Consider the following 16,936-nt stretch of genomic DNA (forward strand, 5'->3'; position numbering starts at 1 on the left):
TTTTGACGTGTTCTTATGTTTTTGATTTTTTAATGCAGTAATTGTCATCGACTTTGGTTGCATGAAAAGTTTGTTTCTTTCTCTTATATGATTTGATATATGGTGCAAATCCAGTAAAAGAGTCTGTATTGTATGTTGCTAAACATTCAGTAACGCAGTTGATTTGGAACTGTTGAAATATTATGCTATGTTTAGTAGGAAAGAGTAAAAATTTTAAGACTTGCAAGTAGGATGCTCATTAGGCCTGTACGCGGTTTGGATTGGTTCGGTTGGAGGGTAATAACCGAACCAAACCGCAACTTGCGGTTTTCTAAAATCTCAAACCGCAACCAAACCGTTGGTTAAAAAAAACCAACCAAATCCACCCAAGTAATTGCGGTTGGTTGCGGTTTGAGTTGCGGTTCAACCGCTAAAATAGTTAGACAAAGAAGTTCTATCATACACTCTATCATACACTCTGATATAAGTTTCCATTTGGAGCATGAAATAAATTACAATCATGGACACATTGACTAATTTATATTGGGCCTTGCTTAAAGAGTCCAAATTTCATTAATTTAGTAACTTTTTTTTATTTATGTGAATATCTATATGTAAATATATAAACATATATAATAAAAATATTTAAATTTATATAATGTGCGGTTGGCGGTTGCGGTTGGTTTTTTGCGGTTTTAAAAATAATGAATCCGCAACCAAACCGCAAATTAATGGTTATTAAAAAATCCATCCACGACCGCCCATTGTGCGGTTATCCATAATACACGGATCGGTTGCGGGTGGTTGATGCGGTTGAGCGGATTGAATGTACAGCCCTAATGCTCATTACTTCTCTTCTCCTCGCAACATTAAGGAATGAGATTGAATAAAAAGGTTTGAAAATCCTACCAGTTTGTGCTTAAACATTTTGTTATTTTTTTTTGGGAAAATAGATTTTTTTGCCACCCAACTTATTATTTGTTTAGAAACCTACCACTGAACTATAATTTTTTTCTTTTTTGTCACTAATGTTAGGTTCGGATTTTTTTTTGTCACTAACGTTAGGTTCGGATTTGATTATTAACACTGTGTTATTTTTTTAGTATTATTAAAATATAGTGTTAGTATGCAATATAATGGCGATCTGATATGTGTCTATATCTTTTAGTGTCCTAGGTAGTTTACCTTGAAGGACGAAAGTTGGACACGTATTTTGAGACTCCAAAAAATTTCAAAAATTATTTTATTTTATTTTTCTGAATAAAATTTAATGTTGGTTTTTTTTTCCTTAAAAAAACGTTGGATTTTTTTTGTCACTAACGTTATGTTTTGATTTGATTATTAACAATATGTTATTTTTTTAGTATTATAAAAACATAGTGGTAGTCTGCAATATTATGGTGATATGATATGTGTCTATAATATTATATACAGTCATCTATATGTCCCTTAGCTAGTTTACCTTGAAGTATGAGAGTTTAACAGGCATTTTAAGAACCTAAAACATTTAGTTTTATGAATTATTTTAAGACTCCACAAATATATAGTATCACTTGACTTTATAGTTCTTTACCACTACTTGTCACGTATTTTAAAGTTCCCACTTTTTATAAATATAGTTCCATAAGTTAATTATGAGATTTCCTTTCTGAGTAAAAAAATCCGTACTCTCGTCCTCTAAGATAAACTACCTAGGACACATATGGAGTACTACATGTAAAGATATAGACACATATCACTATTATATTATATTACAGACTACCGAAAAATAGATTTCCGAAAAATATCGTTTAGATGGTCGGAAAATTTAAATAAAGGTCTGATTTTAATTAAATATAATAAAATTTTCCAAAATGCCTCTTCAAAAGTTAAAGATAACGGCAGAAGATAATGGAAATGGTGCAAAGTGTCTACGAGTTAAAAGTAAGGGGCTGCATAGTGTTTATTCCAAAACTATTAGGTGCAATGTGCAACATGCTGAAATCAAAGGGGTGCCAAATGCAATTAACTCTAAAAAGAATAACATAGTGTTAATAATCAAATCCGAACCTAACGTTAGTGACAAAAAAAAAATCCGAACCTAACATTAGTAGCAAAAAAGAAAAAAATTATAGTTCAGTGGTAGGTTTCTAAACAAATAATAAGTTAGGTGGCAAAAAAATCTATTTTCCCTTTTTTTTTTGTTCTTTTATCCCATCCTTACAAATGTAAATCTTCGGTCTCTTTTAACTTGAGATTCGGATGAAATAGAATAGAATGAAAAATTATGAAGTTTTATGGAATGAAAATCTTCAGTCGGATTACATCCTTTTTATCTCTTTTGGTTTTGAATCTTTTGATTTCATTCAAAAACCTGCAATGTGACATGTTAATCTTATGATCATATCTTCTTCGTAGCATATCAAACAAAGCATTAAGCATATGATAGTAGTAAGCACAATGAACAAAATTCAAATTTAATAAAAACACAGAAACCACAATTATTTTGATAAAAAACACAACATCAAAGCTTGTTTGCTCAAAGCCTCGCTACATTCTTACTCAGGTGACTCACATCCACTTCCTCAACCGTCTCATCGAACTCCATCACACTCAACACGTCACCGAAAAGCGTCAGCCTATTATCGGCGTACACGTGTCCCTTCCACCTCCGCTTAACCAACTCCTCTCCCACTTCCACCGCCATCTCCACCGTCCTCTCCGCACTCTCACACGCCGCCTCTATCACTCCCTTCCCCGCCGCCATCTCCGCCGTCATTTTCGCCGCTCGCAGCACCACGTCTCTCCACACCGCCGGCGATGCTATCTTACACCTCAACACCCTCGCGAACCAAACCGGCACTTTCATTCCTATATCCAACTCGCTCATGTACATAAATCCCCTATCTTTTCGCATAAATACGTAGTCATGACTCAGCGCGAGTATAAAACCGGAAGCCGATGCGTGACCGTTGACCGCGGCGATCGTCGGCATCGGAAGCGAGATCAGGTCTTTGATCACCGACCGGAGCTTCAAAGACATGATTTTCGGCCGGTTCGGATCTTTCATCGCCCAGTCCAGATCATATCCGTTCGAAAAGAATTTGCCGTGAGAAGTAGTGATTAAAGCAGACGACGATGCCGAGGCGATTGTTTCGGAGCGAACGTGGTGCAGCGCGGCTGAGATTGCGTCCAGAAGTGTGGGATTGAGGCGGTGCTGATCATCGCCGGTGAGTGTGAGTATGTATAAATTGCCTCTTTTCTCTAAGCTACACATCGTTTTTATCTATCTCTCCCCCGGATGTGGCCGTTAAAAATTTATTCCATTCAAACATAGGTGAATGGTCCCTCCATTTAGATACTATTCCTACTTTTGACTTTTACATTAAGGGTCCGGTTCCTGCATGTAATTGTCAGCGACCGTTTAGTTTTGGCCTACCGTTTAAGGGTGATGTATGCATATCCAGTAGTTAGGATTATTTTATAATTTTAACATGTCAGAGCGTTTTTTTATCGTTGGACGGGGATTTTTTCATACAAGCGTTTTTTTATCGTTGGACAGGTATATGGAAAAATCGCTTTTTTATCGCTGGACATGTGTATGGAAAAATCCTCGTCCAGCAATAAAAAATGCTGAACATGTTAAAATTACTCCCTCCGTCTCTTAATACTTTTCCTGTTAATCATGTGCGCGTTTGCCAACACACATTTCTTATCTTTAATATTTTTAATTTCGTATTAGTATTAAATATAAAAATTTCACTGTATTAAAGTACTCATAAATACGAATCAAACAAGATCACTCATGACTATATTTTATCTTATAAATTATGTATAAATTAGTAGTCAATTGCTTACAATAAACAGTGCAAAAAGTCAAAACAGGAAATGTTTTTTGGTGCAGAGGGAGTATAATATAATTCCAGCCGCTGGATCCAACGGAACCATAGTGGCTGTGGATCGCTACCTTACATTAATTACAAGGTTTTGAAATATTTGAATTCTTGGTTCCTATCATTTCTTTAAGATTTTATCATCTTAATTTATTTTTAATTTTTACTTCATTTTTTTATTTTAAATAAAAAATTATTTTAATATCATCCAAACTGTTTTGGTGATAGACTTCTTTGTTCTTATTTTTACGTGGGGGTGTTGATAGACTATGGTTATATTCTTAAGGTTTTAAGATGATTTAAAATTAACATGTTTCCAGATTTATCCGATTTTAATTCTTATTTCACAAATTAAGGTTTAAAGATGGTTTTAGCACATATTTATAAATTTATCCACTTTTAATTCTCATTTCATTGCAAATATAGATACTTGTGTTTGTGATCAACTTATTTTTGACTGAGCTCTTCATCCAAGTAGAGTTTGAAACTTGGACATAATTGTATTTCTTCTCCCTTTTTTATTTTCACTTCTCACATGTTGCTTACTTGGTTCTAAAAAAGAACAGTGATTTAAAGTATTTGCTATCGAAAGACTTCGAACACAGGATATAATATACATCGAGAACAATTGGCACTCAATCTGCTAATGCCACTAAATCGACATAATTATAGCATCTTGTAATATCGCATGAACAAAACTCCGAACTGCCGTCTTGAAACGGTATTGCATAAGACCATCTCCAATCATAATTTTATAATGTAATTTCACCTTTTTCACTTTATATTTTTATTCCATCTCCAATTATTACTTCATTTTATAAATAAAGCAATTTTTGTTCATTTTTATATTCAATTTCATATATAGAGTAGGATAGTAGATGATTTTATATATAAAGATAAAGTAATGGATGATTGGAGATTGATTACTCCATTTATGAAGTTAAAAGTGGAAAAAATATGAAATTTGAAGTTGTGATCGGAGATATCCTAGATGGATGCAAACTCTAAATACATGCAAATGCAAATTCCGGGGAATAAGGATAAACAGTTCCCACCTCATAACACACAAACACGTTACATCAGTACATCACCACAGACCAAAACCAGAACAGTTCTCTGTGATAGCAAAATCAAATTTTATGAGAGTTGATATCTTGTAAACTATTAAACTAGATTTATTTTATAATTAAATCAATTTAGTTAATAATTCTTTTGTCAAGTAAACTATCAGTGGTTGATATAAAATTTAAATTTTAATAATTATATACAATTTGAAATTAATAATTGAATTAAATTATTTTTATAACAAGTGATCAATATGATATATTTGATTTATTTATACGAGAATGAGCATGCAAGTATTTATTATTTTTGAAAATTCTTAATATCATTATTATATAAAAAAAGTTATAATCGAGCCATATTGTTCCTCACACGATTCAAATCAACATTCTCAACAATCTCATCAACCTCCATCCCCTTGATCACATCACCGAATAGCGTCAACCTATTATCAGCGTACACGTGTCCCTTCCACCTCCTCTTAACCAACTCCTCCCCCAGCTCCACCGCCATCTCCACCGTCGCCTCCGCACTCTCACACGCGGCCTCTATCACTCCCTTCTCCACCGCCATCTCCGCCGTCATTTTCACCGCTCGTAACACTACGTCTCTCCACACCGCCGGCGATCCTATTTTACACCTCAGCACCGTCACGAACGACGCCGGTAACTTCAAGCCTACGTCCACCTCGCTCATGTAGATGAATCCTCTGTCTTTACGCATGTACACGTAGTCGTGGCTGAGCGCGAGTATTGCGCCGGCCGCGCATGCGTGACCGGTGACGGCCGCGATTGTCGGCATCGGAAGTGATAGGAGATCGTTGATCACTGATCGGAACTTGAGAGACATGATTTTCGGACGGTTTGGATCGGATAAGGACCAGTCTAGATCATATCCGTTGGAGAAGAATTTGCCTTGAGAAGTAGTGATGAGAGCTGATGATGATGACGTGGCGATTGTTTCGGAGCGAACGCGGTGAAGCGCGGCGGAGATTGCGTCGAGGAGTGTGGGATTGAGGCGGTGTTGATCGTCGCTGGTGAGTGTTAGTATGTATACATTGCCTCTTTTCTCTAAGCTGCACATTTTTCTTTGTGAATTTTTCTATTTTTCTATGTCGAGCCAAAACTTCATTGATTATAGTATGATTTTATAGATGAGCAATTGCCAGTTTTATATATGATTTCGTAAGCAATAGGTTCAAGTAATTGACTGAAGAATTTTCAAGCTGTTGTAATTTGAATCTTGTCTAAAAAATTAGAGTATACTTTTGACTGGAACAAGTAAAACACAGGAACTGAAATATGAAGCATTGTTAAATTTAAGTTTCATATATAGGAACTGATAGATATGTTGTAGGGAGTCCTGCCTTGCGTAAACTAGCCTATATACAGATACTTCCCACGATCTCCTGCGAATAAAACTTCAGGGAAGGAGTTTGTTAGCGACCTAAAGCTATAACAGCAAAGCAGTTATAGAGAGGTCTATGTTGTTACAGAAGTGTGAAATATACATTAGGAAGTACTGCTGCATAAATGGAAACTGAGTTATCCGCTAAACTTTCTAGATATTAATACCGAGCTATGTCTGAGCCTTGCTAAATGAATAACCTACTATAACTATAGAGATAACGATTAAAATAAGCTTTATGATCTTGCTTAAATGAAGTCTAGGGGTGCAACGTATCAAATACTGCAGGATACTCATGGTATATGAGTGGTATTGCAAAACTTTTCTGATTAGTTTATGTTATTAGTGCTATATTGTGGGTTTGTGGCTCTGCCATGAAAGATGATATTTGCTTAAACAAATTCATAACTTCCTGCATCCTAGTACAGAGCACCTTTAACAAATTCATATTCACTACGCATTTATGGTATTTGCAGATTTACAGTAACTGTTATTTGTAAACAGCTTATTATCTATAGACTGAATATGAAGGATCACTTTCTGACTCTAATTACCATTGTTACTGATGTACTGGAAAAGTGAAGATGAATAAGTATGTAAGAAACTAAAAGACAGTTGCAATCTCAGGGAAAGTAAAAGGTGGTTCGAGTTATCAGGGAAACAAAAGTACAAAAAAGAAACTACTGCCGCCATAATTAACTAGAAGATATAGCATAGCATAAACTTTCAGTGTTAACTACCATAATCTGAAATCATCAATAATGTTGTAAAACTGAATAATCTCTACTCTTTACAGCCTTAAGGTGCACACTTGATGGAGCCAGAATTTGAAAAAGCCCCAGGAGATCTGCTCAAATACTTGTGCTTCACAGAACCTTTACTTCGAGCAGATGAATTCGTACCCACACCAGAGGATTTGAAGCGAAGAGCAGGTGGAACATAATAGCAGCTCCGGAGAAAGGGATGCTGAAGAGCCTCCAAAGCAGTAGGCCTTTTACACGGATCCCAGGAGCAAAGCGATTGAATGAGGCTAACCACATCCTTGCTTGCAGATGGCATCAGCTGAGACAGAGAAACGCCTGAATGCTGAGGAAACTGATAGCTTATATCATCTGCTAGTTCAATCCCATAAGCCCAATCAACTTCAGTTGGAGTTCCTAAAACACTGCATATTCTGTACATCTGATGTTGCTGATTCACCCCAGCAAAAAGAGGGCAGTTAGTCAGCAATTCAGCCATAATTGCACCCATTGCCCACATATCAACCGCTGGACCATAAATTGGCGCTGCAAGCAGAATTTCAGGAGCTCTGTACCATCTTGTTCCAACATACTCAGAATAAGGAGGCGAACAATTAATCTCGCGAGCAAGTCCCAGATCAGCAATCTTTATAATATCACCACTGACTAGCAAATTTTCAGGCTTGAGATCCCTATGAAAAAACCCGCGTTCGTGCATGTGAGCAAGACCTTTAAACACTTGAAAGCACCAGTTTCTGACTTCAGTTTCTGAGAAGGGCTTTGTCCTGGTTCTCATAAGCTGGTGAAGATTGCACTCCATGTATTCAAAAACAAAGAACAAGAAGTTATTTTCTCCGATAATTTCCTTGAGTTTCACAATATTTGGATGGTGCATCTTCTTGAGAGACTTGACTTCTCTCAAATTCAGACACTCTGCCCACGAGTGAAACTCCTTGTTCAATCTCTTAATAGCCACAACTTCACCACTCTGTGTATTCATAGCTTTGAACACACTTCCAAAAGATCCTCTCCCAACTTCCTTAAGTATCTTGTACTTCTCCATTATTCTGACTTATATTAGCAGCGACAACAAAAAACAGGTACCGCTCTCCCGCAAAAATTCAAGAATACTCAGGCAGTCAGGTCTCTAACACGACTCGAAACAATTCGTCTTTGCATATGCCATGCCCTCAGGAGGATTTTCTACGAATATATACTATGTGATTGTACGATCAAAATATGATTGATAAAAGCGCAACATATTTTGGAAGTAGGCTGCATCACAATTAATGGGTGGGATGAGTTTTTTGAGAAGCTCTAAAAAATTGAAGAAGAAAATTGATGGGATGGATGGTTTTTCAAGTTTTTTTAGAAGCTCTTGGTAAGTGAAGAAAAAAGAATGAGAAGAAAGAGAAGGCTGCTGAGATATGTGTATATATATAGGGGCAGAGATTTTCGAAAGGCAGTAGGATCTTACTCGTGAATAGGTGGAGTACTAGGTTTCCGATCTTACTTGGGGCTAACGTAATATCGGCTCCTTCAAATTACTAACCACCTTCACTACGATCTTTACAAAACTAACCACCTAAATTTTCATTTCACAAAACTAACCACCCTAATTTATTCACACATCGGGCGAACATGGTTGCTGAAAAAAAAAATTGTAAGCCCTTGGCTCGGGCGAACATGTCATAAGAACTATTAGATGTTCGCCTCAGCCACGGGCGGACATAACCGCAGACAACCAGCTCCACCTTCACATTGTTTTTCAACTTTCCTTAGCTAGCTAAAACATTAAAATTAGGGCATCTTTTACAAGTATTATAATATTAAATGAAAATAATATTATATAATATCAAATAATATTATTATTAATAATTTTTTTTTGAAAAGCAAAAACCAAAATATATATAATATATTTTTGACATTATAATATTTTGACATTATAATAATATATTTTGATAACATAATATAAAATAATATATTTTTATATTATAAATACAATAATATATTTTGGTAATAGAATATAGAATATAATTTTTAATAGTATATTCTGATATTATATAATAATATCAAAATATATTATTATATCATTATATATTATTATTTTAAATATTACTCTCTCCGTCCCTTCCAATTCTTATTATTTAGAATGGAGTGTTGGGCACGCATTTTAAGGCTCATATAAAGTGTAGCTCTATAACTTATTTTTAACATTTTTTTTCTGAATAAAAATTTAATTTTTAAACTTTTATTCAGAAAAAGAAAATTGTTATTATTTAGAATGGAGTGTTGGGCACACATTTTAAGGCTCATATAAAATATAGTTCTATAACTTATTTTACAATAAGTTATATGATTGCTGAAAAAAAATTTGTAAGCCCTTGGCTCGGGCGAACATGTCATAAGAACTATTACATGTTCGCCTCAGCCACGGGCGGACATAACCGCAGACAACCAGCTCCACCTTCACATTGTTTTTCAACTTTCCTTAGCCAACTAAAACATTAAAATTAGGGCATCTTTTACAAGTATTATAATATTAAATGAAAATAATATTATATAATATCAAATAATATTATTATCAAAGTACTATTATATATTTTGAGATTATAATGTAATAATAATCTTTTTTGAATAGCAAAAACCAAAATATAAATAATATATTTTTGACATTATAATAATATATTTTGATAACATAATATAAAATAATATATTTTTATATTATAAATACAATAATATATTTTGGTAATAGAATATAGAATATAATTTTTAATAGTATATTCTGATATTATATAATAATATCATAATATATTATTATATCATTATATATTATTATTTTAATATATTACTCTCTCCGTCCCTTCCAATTCTTATTATTTAGAATTATAATGCGTGCCCAACACTCCATTCTAAATAATAACAATTTTCTTTTTCTGAATAAAAGTTTAAAAATTAAATTTTTATTCAGAAAAAAAATGTTAAAAATAAGTTATAGAGCTACACTTTATATGAGCCTTAAAATGCGTGCCCAACACTCCATTCTAAATAATAAGAATTGGAAGGGACGGAGAGAGTAATATTTAAAATAATAATATATAATGATATAATAATATATTTTGATATTATTATATAATATCAGAATATACTATTAAAAATTATATTCTATATTCTATTACCAAAATATATTATTGTATTTATAATATAAAAATATATTATTTTATATTATGTTATCAAAATATATTATTATAATGTCAAAATATTATAATGTCAAAAATATATTATATATATTTTGGTTTTTGCTTTTCAAAAAAAAATTATTAATAATAATATTATTTGATATTATATAATATTATTTTCATTTAATATTATAATACTTGTAAAAGATGCCCTAATTTTAATGTTTTAGCTAGCTAAGGAAAGTTGAAAAACAATGTGAAGGTGGAGCTGGTTGTCTGCGGTTATGTCCGCCCGTGGCTGAGGCGAACATCTAATAGTTCTTATGACATGTTCGCCCGAGCCAAGGGCTTACAAATTTTTTTTCAGCAATCATGTTCGCCCGATGTGTGAATAAATTAGGGTGGTTAGTTTTGTGAAATGAAAATTTGGGTGGTTAGTTTTGTAAAGATTGTACTGAAGGTGGTTAGTAATTTGAAGGAGCCCGTAATATCCGTCAACGGAAGCTTCCTTGCCAGTATAAATCGTGTCGGTGCTTTTACTCTCTCTCTGGGAGATGCTTTAAACTCAAACACCCTCATATTAACGGATAACAATTTTTCAAATTTTATTTACCTATTTTAACAATAATAATAATAATATATATTAATGAACTTGAACTCCACATAAAAATCTCACATATATAGCCTTATATTTTCACTGCTTTATCAACTAATTAATTATTATCATAAACTCTTTATTAACAAGAATAATTCTAACAAGTTCTCTGTCAACATATTAAGGATCTCACAATGATCTCGGTTGATAATTAATGGTGTAAATAATACAAATTGTTATTGCAAACCTATTTCTTTTGAAACAAACTCAATAACTATAAGCGTACTGCGTACAAAGTATATTAAAACATAGAACATGTTAAAGCTCAAGTTATATGTGAGTCCGTGACAATAGGAATGTAAAAGCACTACATATGAGAAGATGAGTCTGGATCCTCTGTCTCCTTAATGTGTCTCTTTCTATGTCTCTTTTTTCTTATTGGCCAGTTTATTTACATCCCACGTGATCCTCTATCTCTTTTTTGCTTTACTTTTTATACATCAATTTTTATATTCTCAGTCATGTTGTTTTGTTGCATAAAATATTAGCTCTATGATGTACAGTTTATATTTTATCAAAAAAATTTGTATTAGTTGCTTCTCTAAAAAATGTATGGGTGAATTTCTTTTTATACCAATAAATTTGCTTTACAAAAAAATTCATTATATAGAATTTAGTTTTAGTAGATTAAATATTATATAAGAAAACATTTCAATATTTTGATATAATTTTAGTCATAAATAAAGTATATTTTTGCTTTCTAATTTAATCATATTATAAATATGTTTTCAAAAATTTAATTAATTGTTTAATATAGAAAATATAATAGTATAAATTACTTTTTGATATTATATTTATGTCATATAAAAGAATTTGGTTGATTATGTACTATATAAAAAATATTTTAATAATTCTAAGAACCTTATATAGATTTGAAAAAGTTTAACAGTGAAAGACTATCCGAGAAAAAATTAAAGAGAAACTATATATCACGTGCTCAAGGTAAAAAACTGACCAATAAAAAAGAAGGGATATACAAAACTGACCAATAAAAAAGATGAGATATATAAGGAGACACATAGAGGAGACAGAGGATCCGGACTATGAGAAGATAGTTCTTGGTTACTGGGAGAGTATTGAACAAGAACAAACACTATGGTCTATGTATGTAAAACCCAGTTTAAATAGCTAGTTGAGCATCTCCAGCAGATTAGCTATATGATGTCCTAAGAATTTTGAGAAATTTGCACAAAAATTCATTACAGCATATCTCAATCAATTACCCAGACTCTAATTATGGTGATACATGGTCTACATGTTTATATGAACAAGCGAACAAGTCCCTTTCCCTTAATTTAATCATCAGAAATTTGTCAAAGCCTTTCATGTAAATCCTTACATTTCTAAGGTAGCTCATCAAATACACGAATGACTGAAAAGTATCAATAATTGAGATACTCTCCAAGTTTTGGTGATTCATCAGGCATTTCCAATATGGTAAGATGGAGTATATAAAAAGAAATATAGCCTTAATTCATATCCCTGATCAAACAGAAATAAAACTTGGAAAGTCATACCAAAAAGCATACTACCAAGCTACATATTCCAATAATGTCCACTAAAACTCACAGAAGTGTATGTTATACTACTATGTTAGTACAACAGTAATAGTCGAGCTCAACAAGATGTCAAAAGGGATTCAGCCACAGAAGGATCAAACACTCGAGCTGCATTATATCTCCCCAACTAAGAACACAGCGTCAAAGCCAAAATAGTTTGCAAATGCTGTACGGTCTATAAAAAGCATAATTGATTTGACTGATGATGAACATATAATCCACTACGATTATTAACAGGATTGAATTTCAATCGCATTAGAACCATTTGATAACAGAGCAGTCATGTAAACAAACACAAATTTAATGAACAAGTATCCATTACCAAATCATTATCAGATCAAGCTCAACAATATATTGAATAGAACAACAGCATGGCCGAAATGACAAACTCGGCTCCACAAAATATCAAACATTTAAGCTGCATCACTTCACACCAAAAACTCATCCATCCAAGCCAATTCAGCACAAAACCAAGATATTCCACAATTACTTATTCAAACACTAATGCATAAGCTTAGAATTAGATCTCAGATAATAACAAACAATTAAGCATAAAAATATACTAAATAAAAAAAATGAATTCACACTAATTGAGAACAATAGAGCACCACCTTCATTCATATTATAACCATTCAACTACACATCACATTCATTTAGAACAAACACAATACAACCTAGAAACCCTAGAAATTAACCGCCGAAGCCATAAAGAGTCCTGCCCTGCCTCTTGAGAGCATACACAACATCCATAGCAGTCACAGTCTTCCTCCTGGCGTGCTCAGTGTAAGTAACCGCATCACGAATCACATTCTCCAAAAAGATCTTCAATACACCTCTGGTCTCCTCATAGATGAGCCCACTGATTCTCTTGACACCGCCACGGCGAGCCAGACGGCGAATGGCAGGCTTGGTGATGCCCTGGATGTTGTCGCGGAGGACTTTTCGATGTCGCTTGGCTCCGCCTTTGCCGAGTCCCTTGCCTCCCTTTCCGCGCCCTGACATTTTGATATGTGTTGTGGAGATCTGATTGGATGGTGGTGAGCTTTTGGTGGTGTTGGTGTGAGGTGAAGTGGGGGAGGTGGGGGTTTATATAGGCGGGTGAAAATGAGTTTGGGCGGTGTTTTTGAATTTTTGGGGTGTGTAGATTGAGCGATCCGTGTGTTTGTGTGGGTGTTGTTTCAGACGTTGATGTTTTGTAGATCGACGGTGCAGAGTTGTTTTGATTTTAAGGGCGCGGATCGATGACGTGGATTGAATTGGTTTTGAGATGCGCTGGGTGGTTGGGTCACCCACTTTGGGGGGGCAGTTTTTTTATGGGTAAATAAGCTAATTGATGACTGTACTCTATGTCAACTTTCAATTTGGTCATCAGGTAAAAAAAAATTTCAGCCAAACACTTTAACAATAAAAACATTTCAAATAGGTTTCTTCCGTCACTCCTAGGGATGGGCACTAATCCCGACCCGCCCGATCCCGACCCGATCCCCGCACCGAATAGTGCGGGGATTCGGGGATTTTTTGGGTACGGGCTGGGGAACGGGGATGACTTTAAAAAAAATCGGGGATCGGGTTGGGTAAGGCTTTTCACATTTCCCCGGCCCGATCCCCGAACCCTGACCCGATTTTCCACGATTGTCGACCTGATCCCGACCCGATTATTATATTACTCCCTCCGTCCCATTTTATGTGACCTCATTTCCTTTTTGGGACGTCCCAAAAAGAATGAACCTACAATACTTACTATTTTTGAACACTACTTTTCACTATTACACCCACTACCTCTCTATTTTATACTCTCTTTTTATTAAATAAACACTATTACACCCACTACCTTCCTCCATTATCTCAAATCTATTATTAAATATTGATGGGTCCCACCACTTTACCCACTTTTCAACTACATTTACTACCTTTTTCTTAATCTCCGTGAAAGTCAAACCAAGTCACTTAAATTGGGACGGAGGGAGTATATATTATATGTAATATAAATATATACATATATATTATAATCATTTATTAACATGTTTATATACCTCTTTGAGTCAACTTCAGTCATGGAGTTTCACATGTTTATAATCATTTATTAATATGTTTATATACCTCTTTAATATAATTAAATTTACTGAAATATATTTTAATATTTATTTCTATTAATATAAGTCTTAAAACTAAATAGGTCATAATTAAATCATTGAAGATTTGTTTATTACAATGATTAGGTATTAATTAGACATATTAGAAACTAATCGTAATTATGAATTTAAGTATTTAAATAGAAATTTTAGCTTAAATTAAAAATCCCCGAATCACCGCGGGTATCCCCGAATCCCGATCGGGCCGGGGATGGGGATTGAGATTGGATTCGGGGATCGGGGCCAGGTATAGTAATCCCCGACCCGAAGAGGCCCGATGCCCATCACTATCTCACTCCCGTTAAATTGCCTAACGGAATAGTGACGTGTAAACTGACGTGGCATCAAGTGTACTTGCAAATTCATCACTCAACTTTATATTATTTTCAATTAAGTCACCAACTAATTTCTTCAAAGTATTTCAGTTTATTCAAATATTAAAGTTATTAACATTTTTGTTAAACAAAAAAATCATATAATCTTTTCAAAAATCTAAATATTTATAAAATAACACATTTTCAATCATGATTTTTTCGACACCGACTAATCGTGCCGGAAGGAAATTTCTTATTGAAAGTTTTTTTTTTCCGAATAATATCACTTTATTTTAAAATTATCCAAGTTTATTTATTTTATATGCTTATGAATTGATAAATCGATTCTTTTAACCTTAAAAATTTGTTTTAAACATTTTTGACCTTATAAACGATATATTCTGGAATATATATGAATCGATAAAAAGCTTCCATATATTTTAATCTTTTAAACTTATAAATGAAATTTTGGAAAAACTTAAAGCACAAAAATTATTAAGAAATAAAAAATCTTCCCAAAATATCTAAAATCAACAAATTTAATAAAATAATGATATATGTTTTTTTTAAAGTTTCAATTTTTATTTTTTTTGATTTAGGGACCCATTTGAAAGTTTTCAGATTGTTTAGTTAGGAATTAGTATTCAGGTTGACTTGGCTGCTGACATGGCGTCTACGATGCAACTGATGTGTCATCATTTAACGGACCTCCGTTAAAGTCAACTCAGATTTAACGGTAGTGAAATATTGTCTTAATACAGTGATGTATTTGATAAATATTATAGGTTTAGTTAGTCGATTGTAAGCTTTTTTGACCTGGTGACCAAATTGAAAATTGACATAGAGTACAGTGACCAGTTAGCCTATTTACTCGTTTTTTTATGCTATAAAAAGTCTGTGCTAATACAATTGTTGGATACGTACTCAGTTGTGAGTAGGGGTGAACACAGGTTGGGTTGGCTGGGTTAGAGGCAAAAATCCAACCCAACCCAATATAATCGGTTTATAAAAATTCGAACCCGTTGACCCTGCAAAATATTTTCAACCCAACCCTATTATTCATAGGTTGGGTCGGATTTATCGGGTTTTATCCCGACAAAATTAGAACTCAAGAACATACGTACAAATTTTCAATAGTGCACCTTAAATATTACAATTAACTAATAATTAATTAAGTATGCGAAAAGCTTAAATTTAAACCAGCAGGTGTCTGGCAACAACATAATACTCACTTCTGTGGGCTACATATGTGACCTTATAACCAAGAAAACTAAGCAAAAAACTACTTAAATACTGAAAACAGAAGCCATGTCAGTGAATGCGCATTTATATAGTTTAACAATTAACATTGACACTAAACACAATTCAAGTTTCAAGCCCCAGTCACACTATCCAGTAATATCAAATTCTAAATCTTCTAAATCAAGTTCTGGGTCATCATGTAAAGCAACAAAAAACTTTTATTCGGGTTGGTCGGGTTGGGGTTAATAATTTAAAAAGCCTGACCCAACCCAATCTTTTCAGGTTGATAAAAAATGAACCCAATTATTATTTCGGTTTTGAACGGTTTCTTTTGTTCGGCCGAAATAAAGGGTGGGTTGGGTTGGATCGGTTGTGCGGATTAAACGGTTTTTTGTTCACCCCTAGCTGTGAGTAAAGCTGGGTAAAAAAAAAGTCAGGATCAGTAAATATTGATAGAAATTGAGTTAGAAAAGAACTGAACCGAAAACGAAATCAAAAAATTAAATGTCGAATTAATGTCATGAGCTCAATTCTGTTTATTGTTTAAAATTAAATCGAACTGATTATTTAAATAATTAAGTAAATATTATATACATATGGCGTCTTGAAGTTCAAAATATGACTGATATTAAACTTAAAAGTCATATAAAATCATTAGAACACGATTAAATTAATGATTAAGATCAAATGGTGTATTTAAAATTGATTATACACAATCTTTTCATATATTTTTTCGTATAATGAATTGTATGATAATACAATAGCTATTGTTAGGAGTTCTATCCGTTCATGAAA

At 33.4% G+C, this 16,936-nt stretch overlaps 4 protein-coding genes across 4 annotated transcripts; all 4 read right to left on the reverse strand.

Annotated features, from left to right (window-relative positions):
• Positions 1-2,419: 2,419 nt before the first annotated feature.
• Positions 2,420-3,323, reverse strand: LOC108198654 (enoyl-CoA delta isomerase 1, peroxisomal). Its single transcript, XM_017366428.2, has one exon. It carries the CDS (start codon positions 3,233-3,235, stop codon positions 2,498-2,500), a length of 738 nt encoding a protein of 245 aa, XP_017221917.1. The 5' UTR covers positions 3,236-3,323; the 3' UTR covers positions 2,420-2,497.
• A 1,875-nt stretch (positions 3,324-5,198) lies between these two features.
• LOC108197483 (enoyl-CoA delta isomerase 1, peroxisomal-like) lies at positions 5,199-6,077 on the reverse strand. Its single transcript, XM_017365117.2, has one exon. It carries the CDS (start codon positions 5,994-5,996, stop codon positions 5,259-5,261), a length of 738 nt encoding a protein of 245 aa, XP_017220606.1. The 5' UTR covers positions 5,997-6,077; the 3' UTR covers positions 5,199-5,258.
• Positions 6,078-7,000: 923 nt separating this feature from the next.
• Positions 7,001-8,552, reverse strand: LOC108197482 (cyclin-dependent kinase F-4). The gene has a single exon (XM_017365116.2). The coding sequence runs from the start codon at positions 8,121-8,123 to the stop codon at positions 7,119-7,121; it is 1,005 nt and encodes a 334-aa protein (XP_017220605.1). The 5' UTR covers positions 8,124-8,552; the 3' UTR covers positions 7,001-7,118.
• A 4,491-nt stretch (positions 8,553-13,043) lies between these two features.
• Positions 13,044-13,529, reverse strand: LOC108198641 (histone H4). The gene has a single exon (XM_064082753.1). It carries the CDS (start codon positions 13,453-13,455, stop codon positions 13,144-13,146), a length of 312 nt encoding a protein of 103 aa, XP_063938823.1. The 5' UTR covers positions 13,456-13,529; the 3' UTR covers positions 13,044-13,143.
• Between the last annotated feature and the right edge of the window lie 3,407 nt (positions 13,530-16,936).

Source organism: Daucus carota, chromosome 8 (assembly GCF_001625215.2).
Source record: "Daucus carota subsp. sativus chromosome 8, DH1 v3.0, whole genome shotgun sequence".
NCBI lineage: Eukaryota > Viridiplantae > Streptophyta > Magnoliopsida > Apiales > Apiaceae > Daucus > Daucus carota.

Excerpts from the sequence above, each read along its gene's own strand:
- LOC108198654 (XM_017366428.2), bottom strand. The coding sequence starts at position 3,235 with ATGTGTAGCTTAGAGAAAAGAGGCAATTTATACATACTCACACTCACC.
- LOC108197483 (XM_017365117.2), bottom strand. The coding sequence starts at position 5,996 with ATGTGCAGCTTAGAGAAAAGAGGCAATGTATACATACTAACACTCACC.
- LOC108197482 (XM_017365116.2), bottom strand. The coding sequence starts at position 8,123 with ATGGAGAAGTACAAGATACTTAAGGAAGTTGGGAGAGGATCTTTTGGA.
- LOC108198641 (XM_064082753.1), bottom strand. The coding sequence starts at position 13,455 with ATGTCAGGGCGCGGAAAGGGAGGCAAGGGACTCGGCAAAGGCGGAGCC.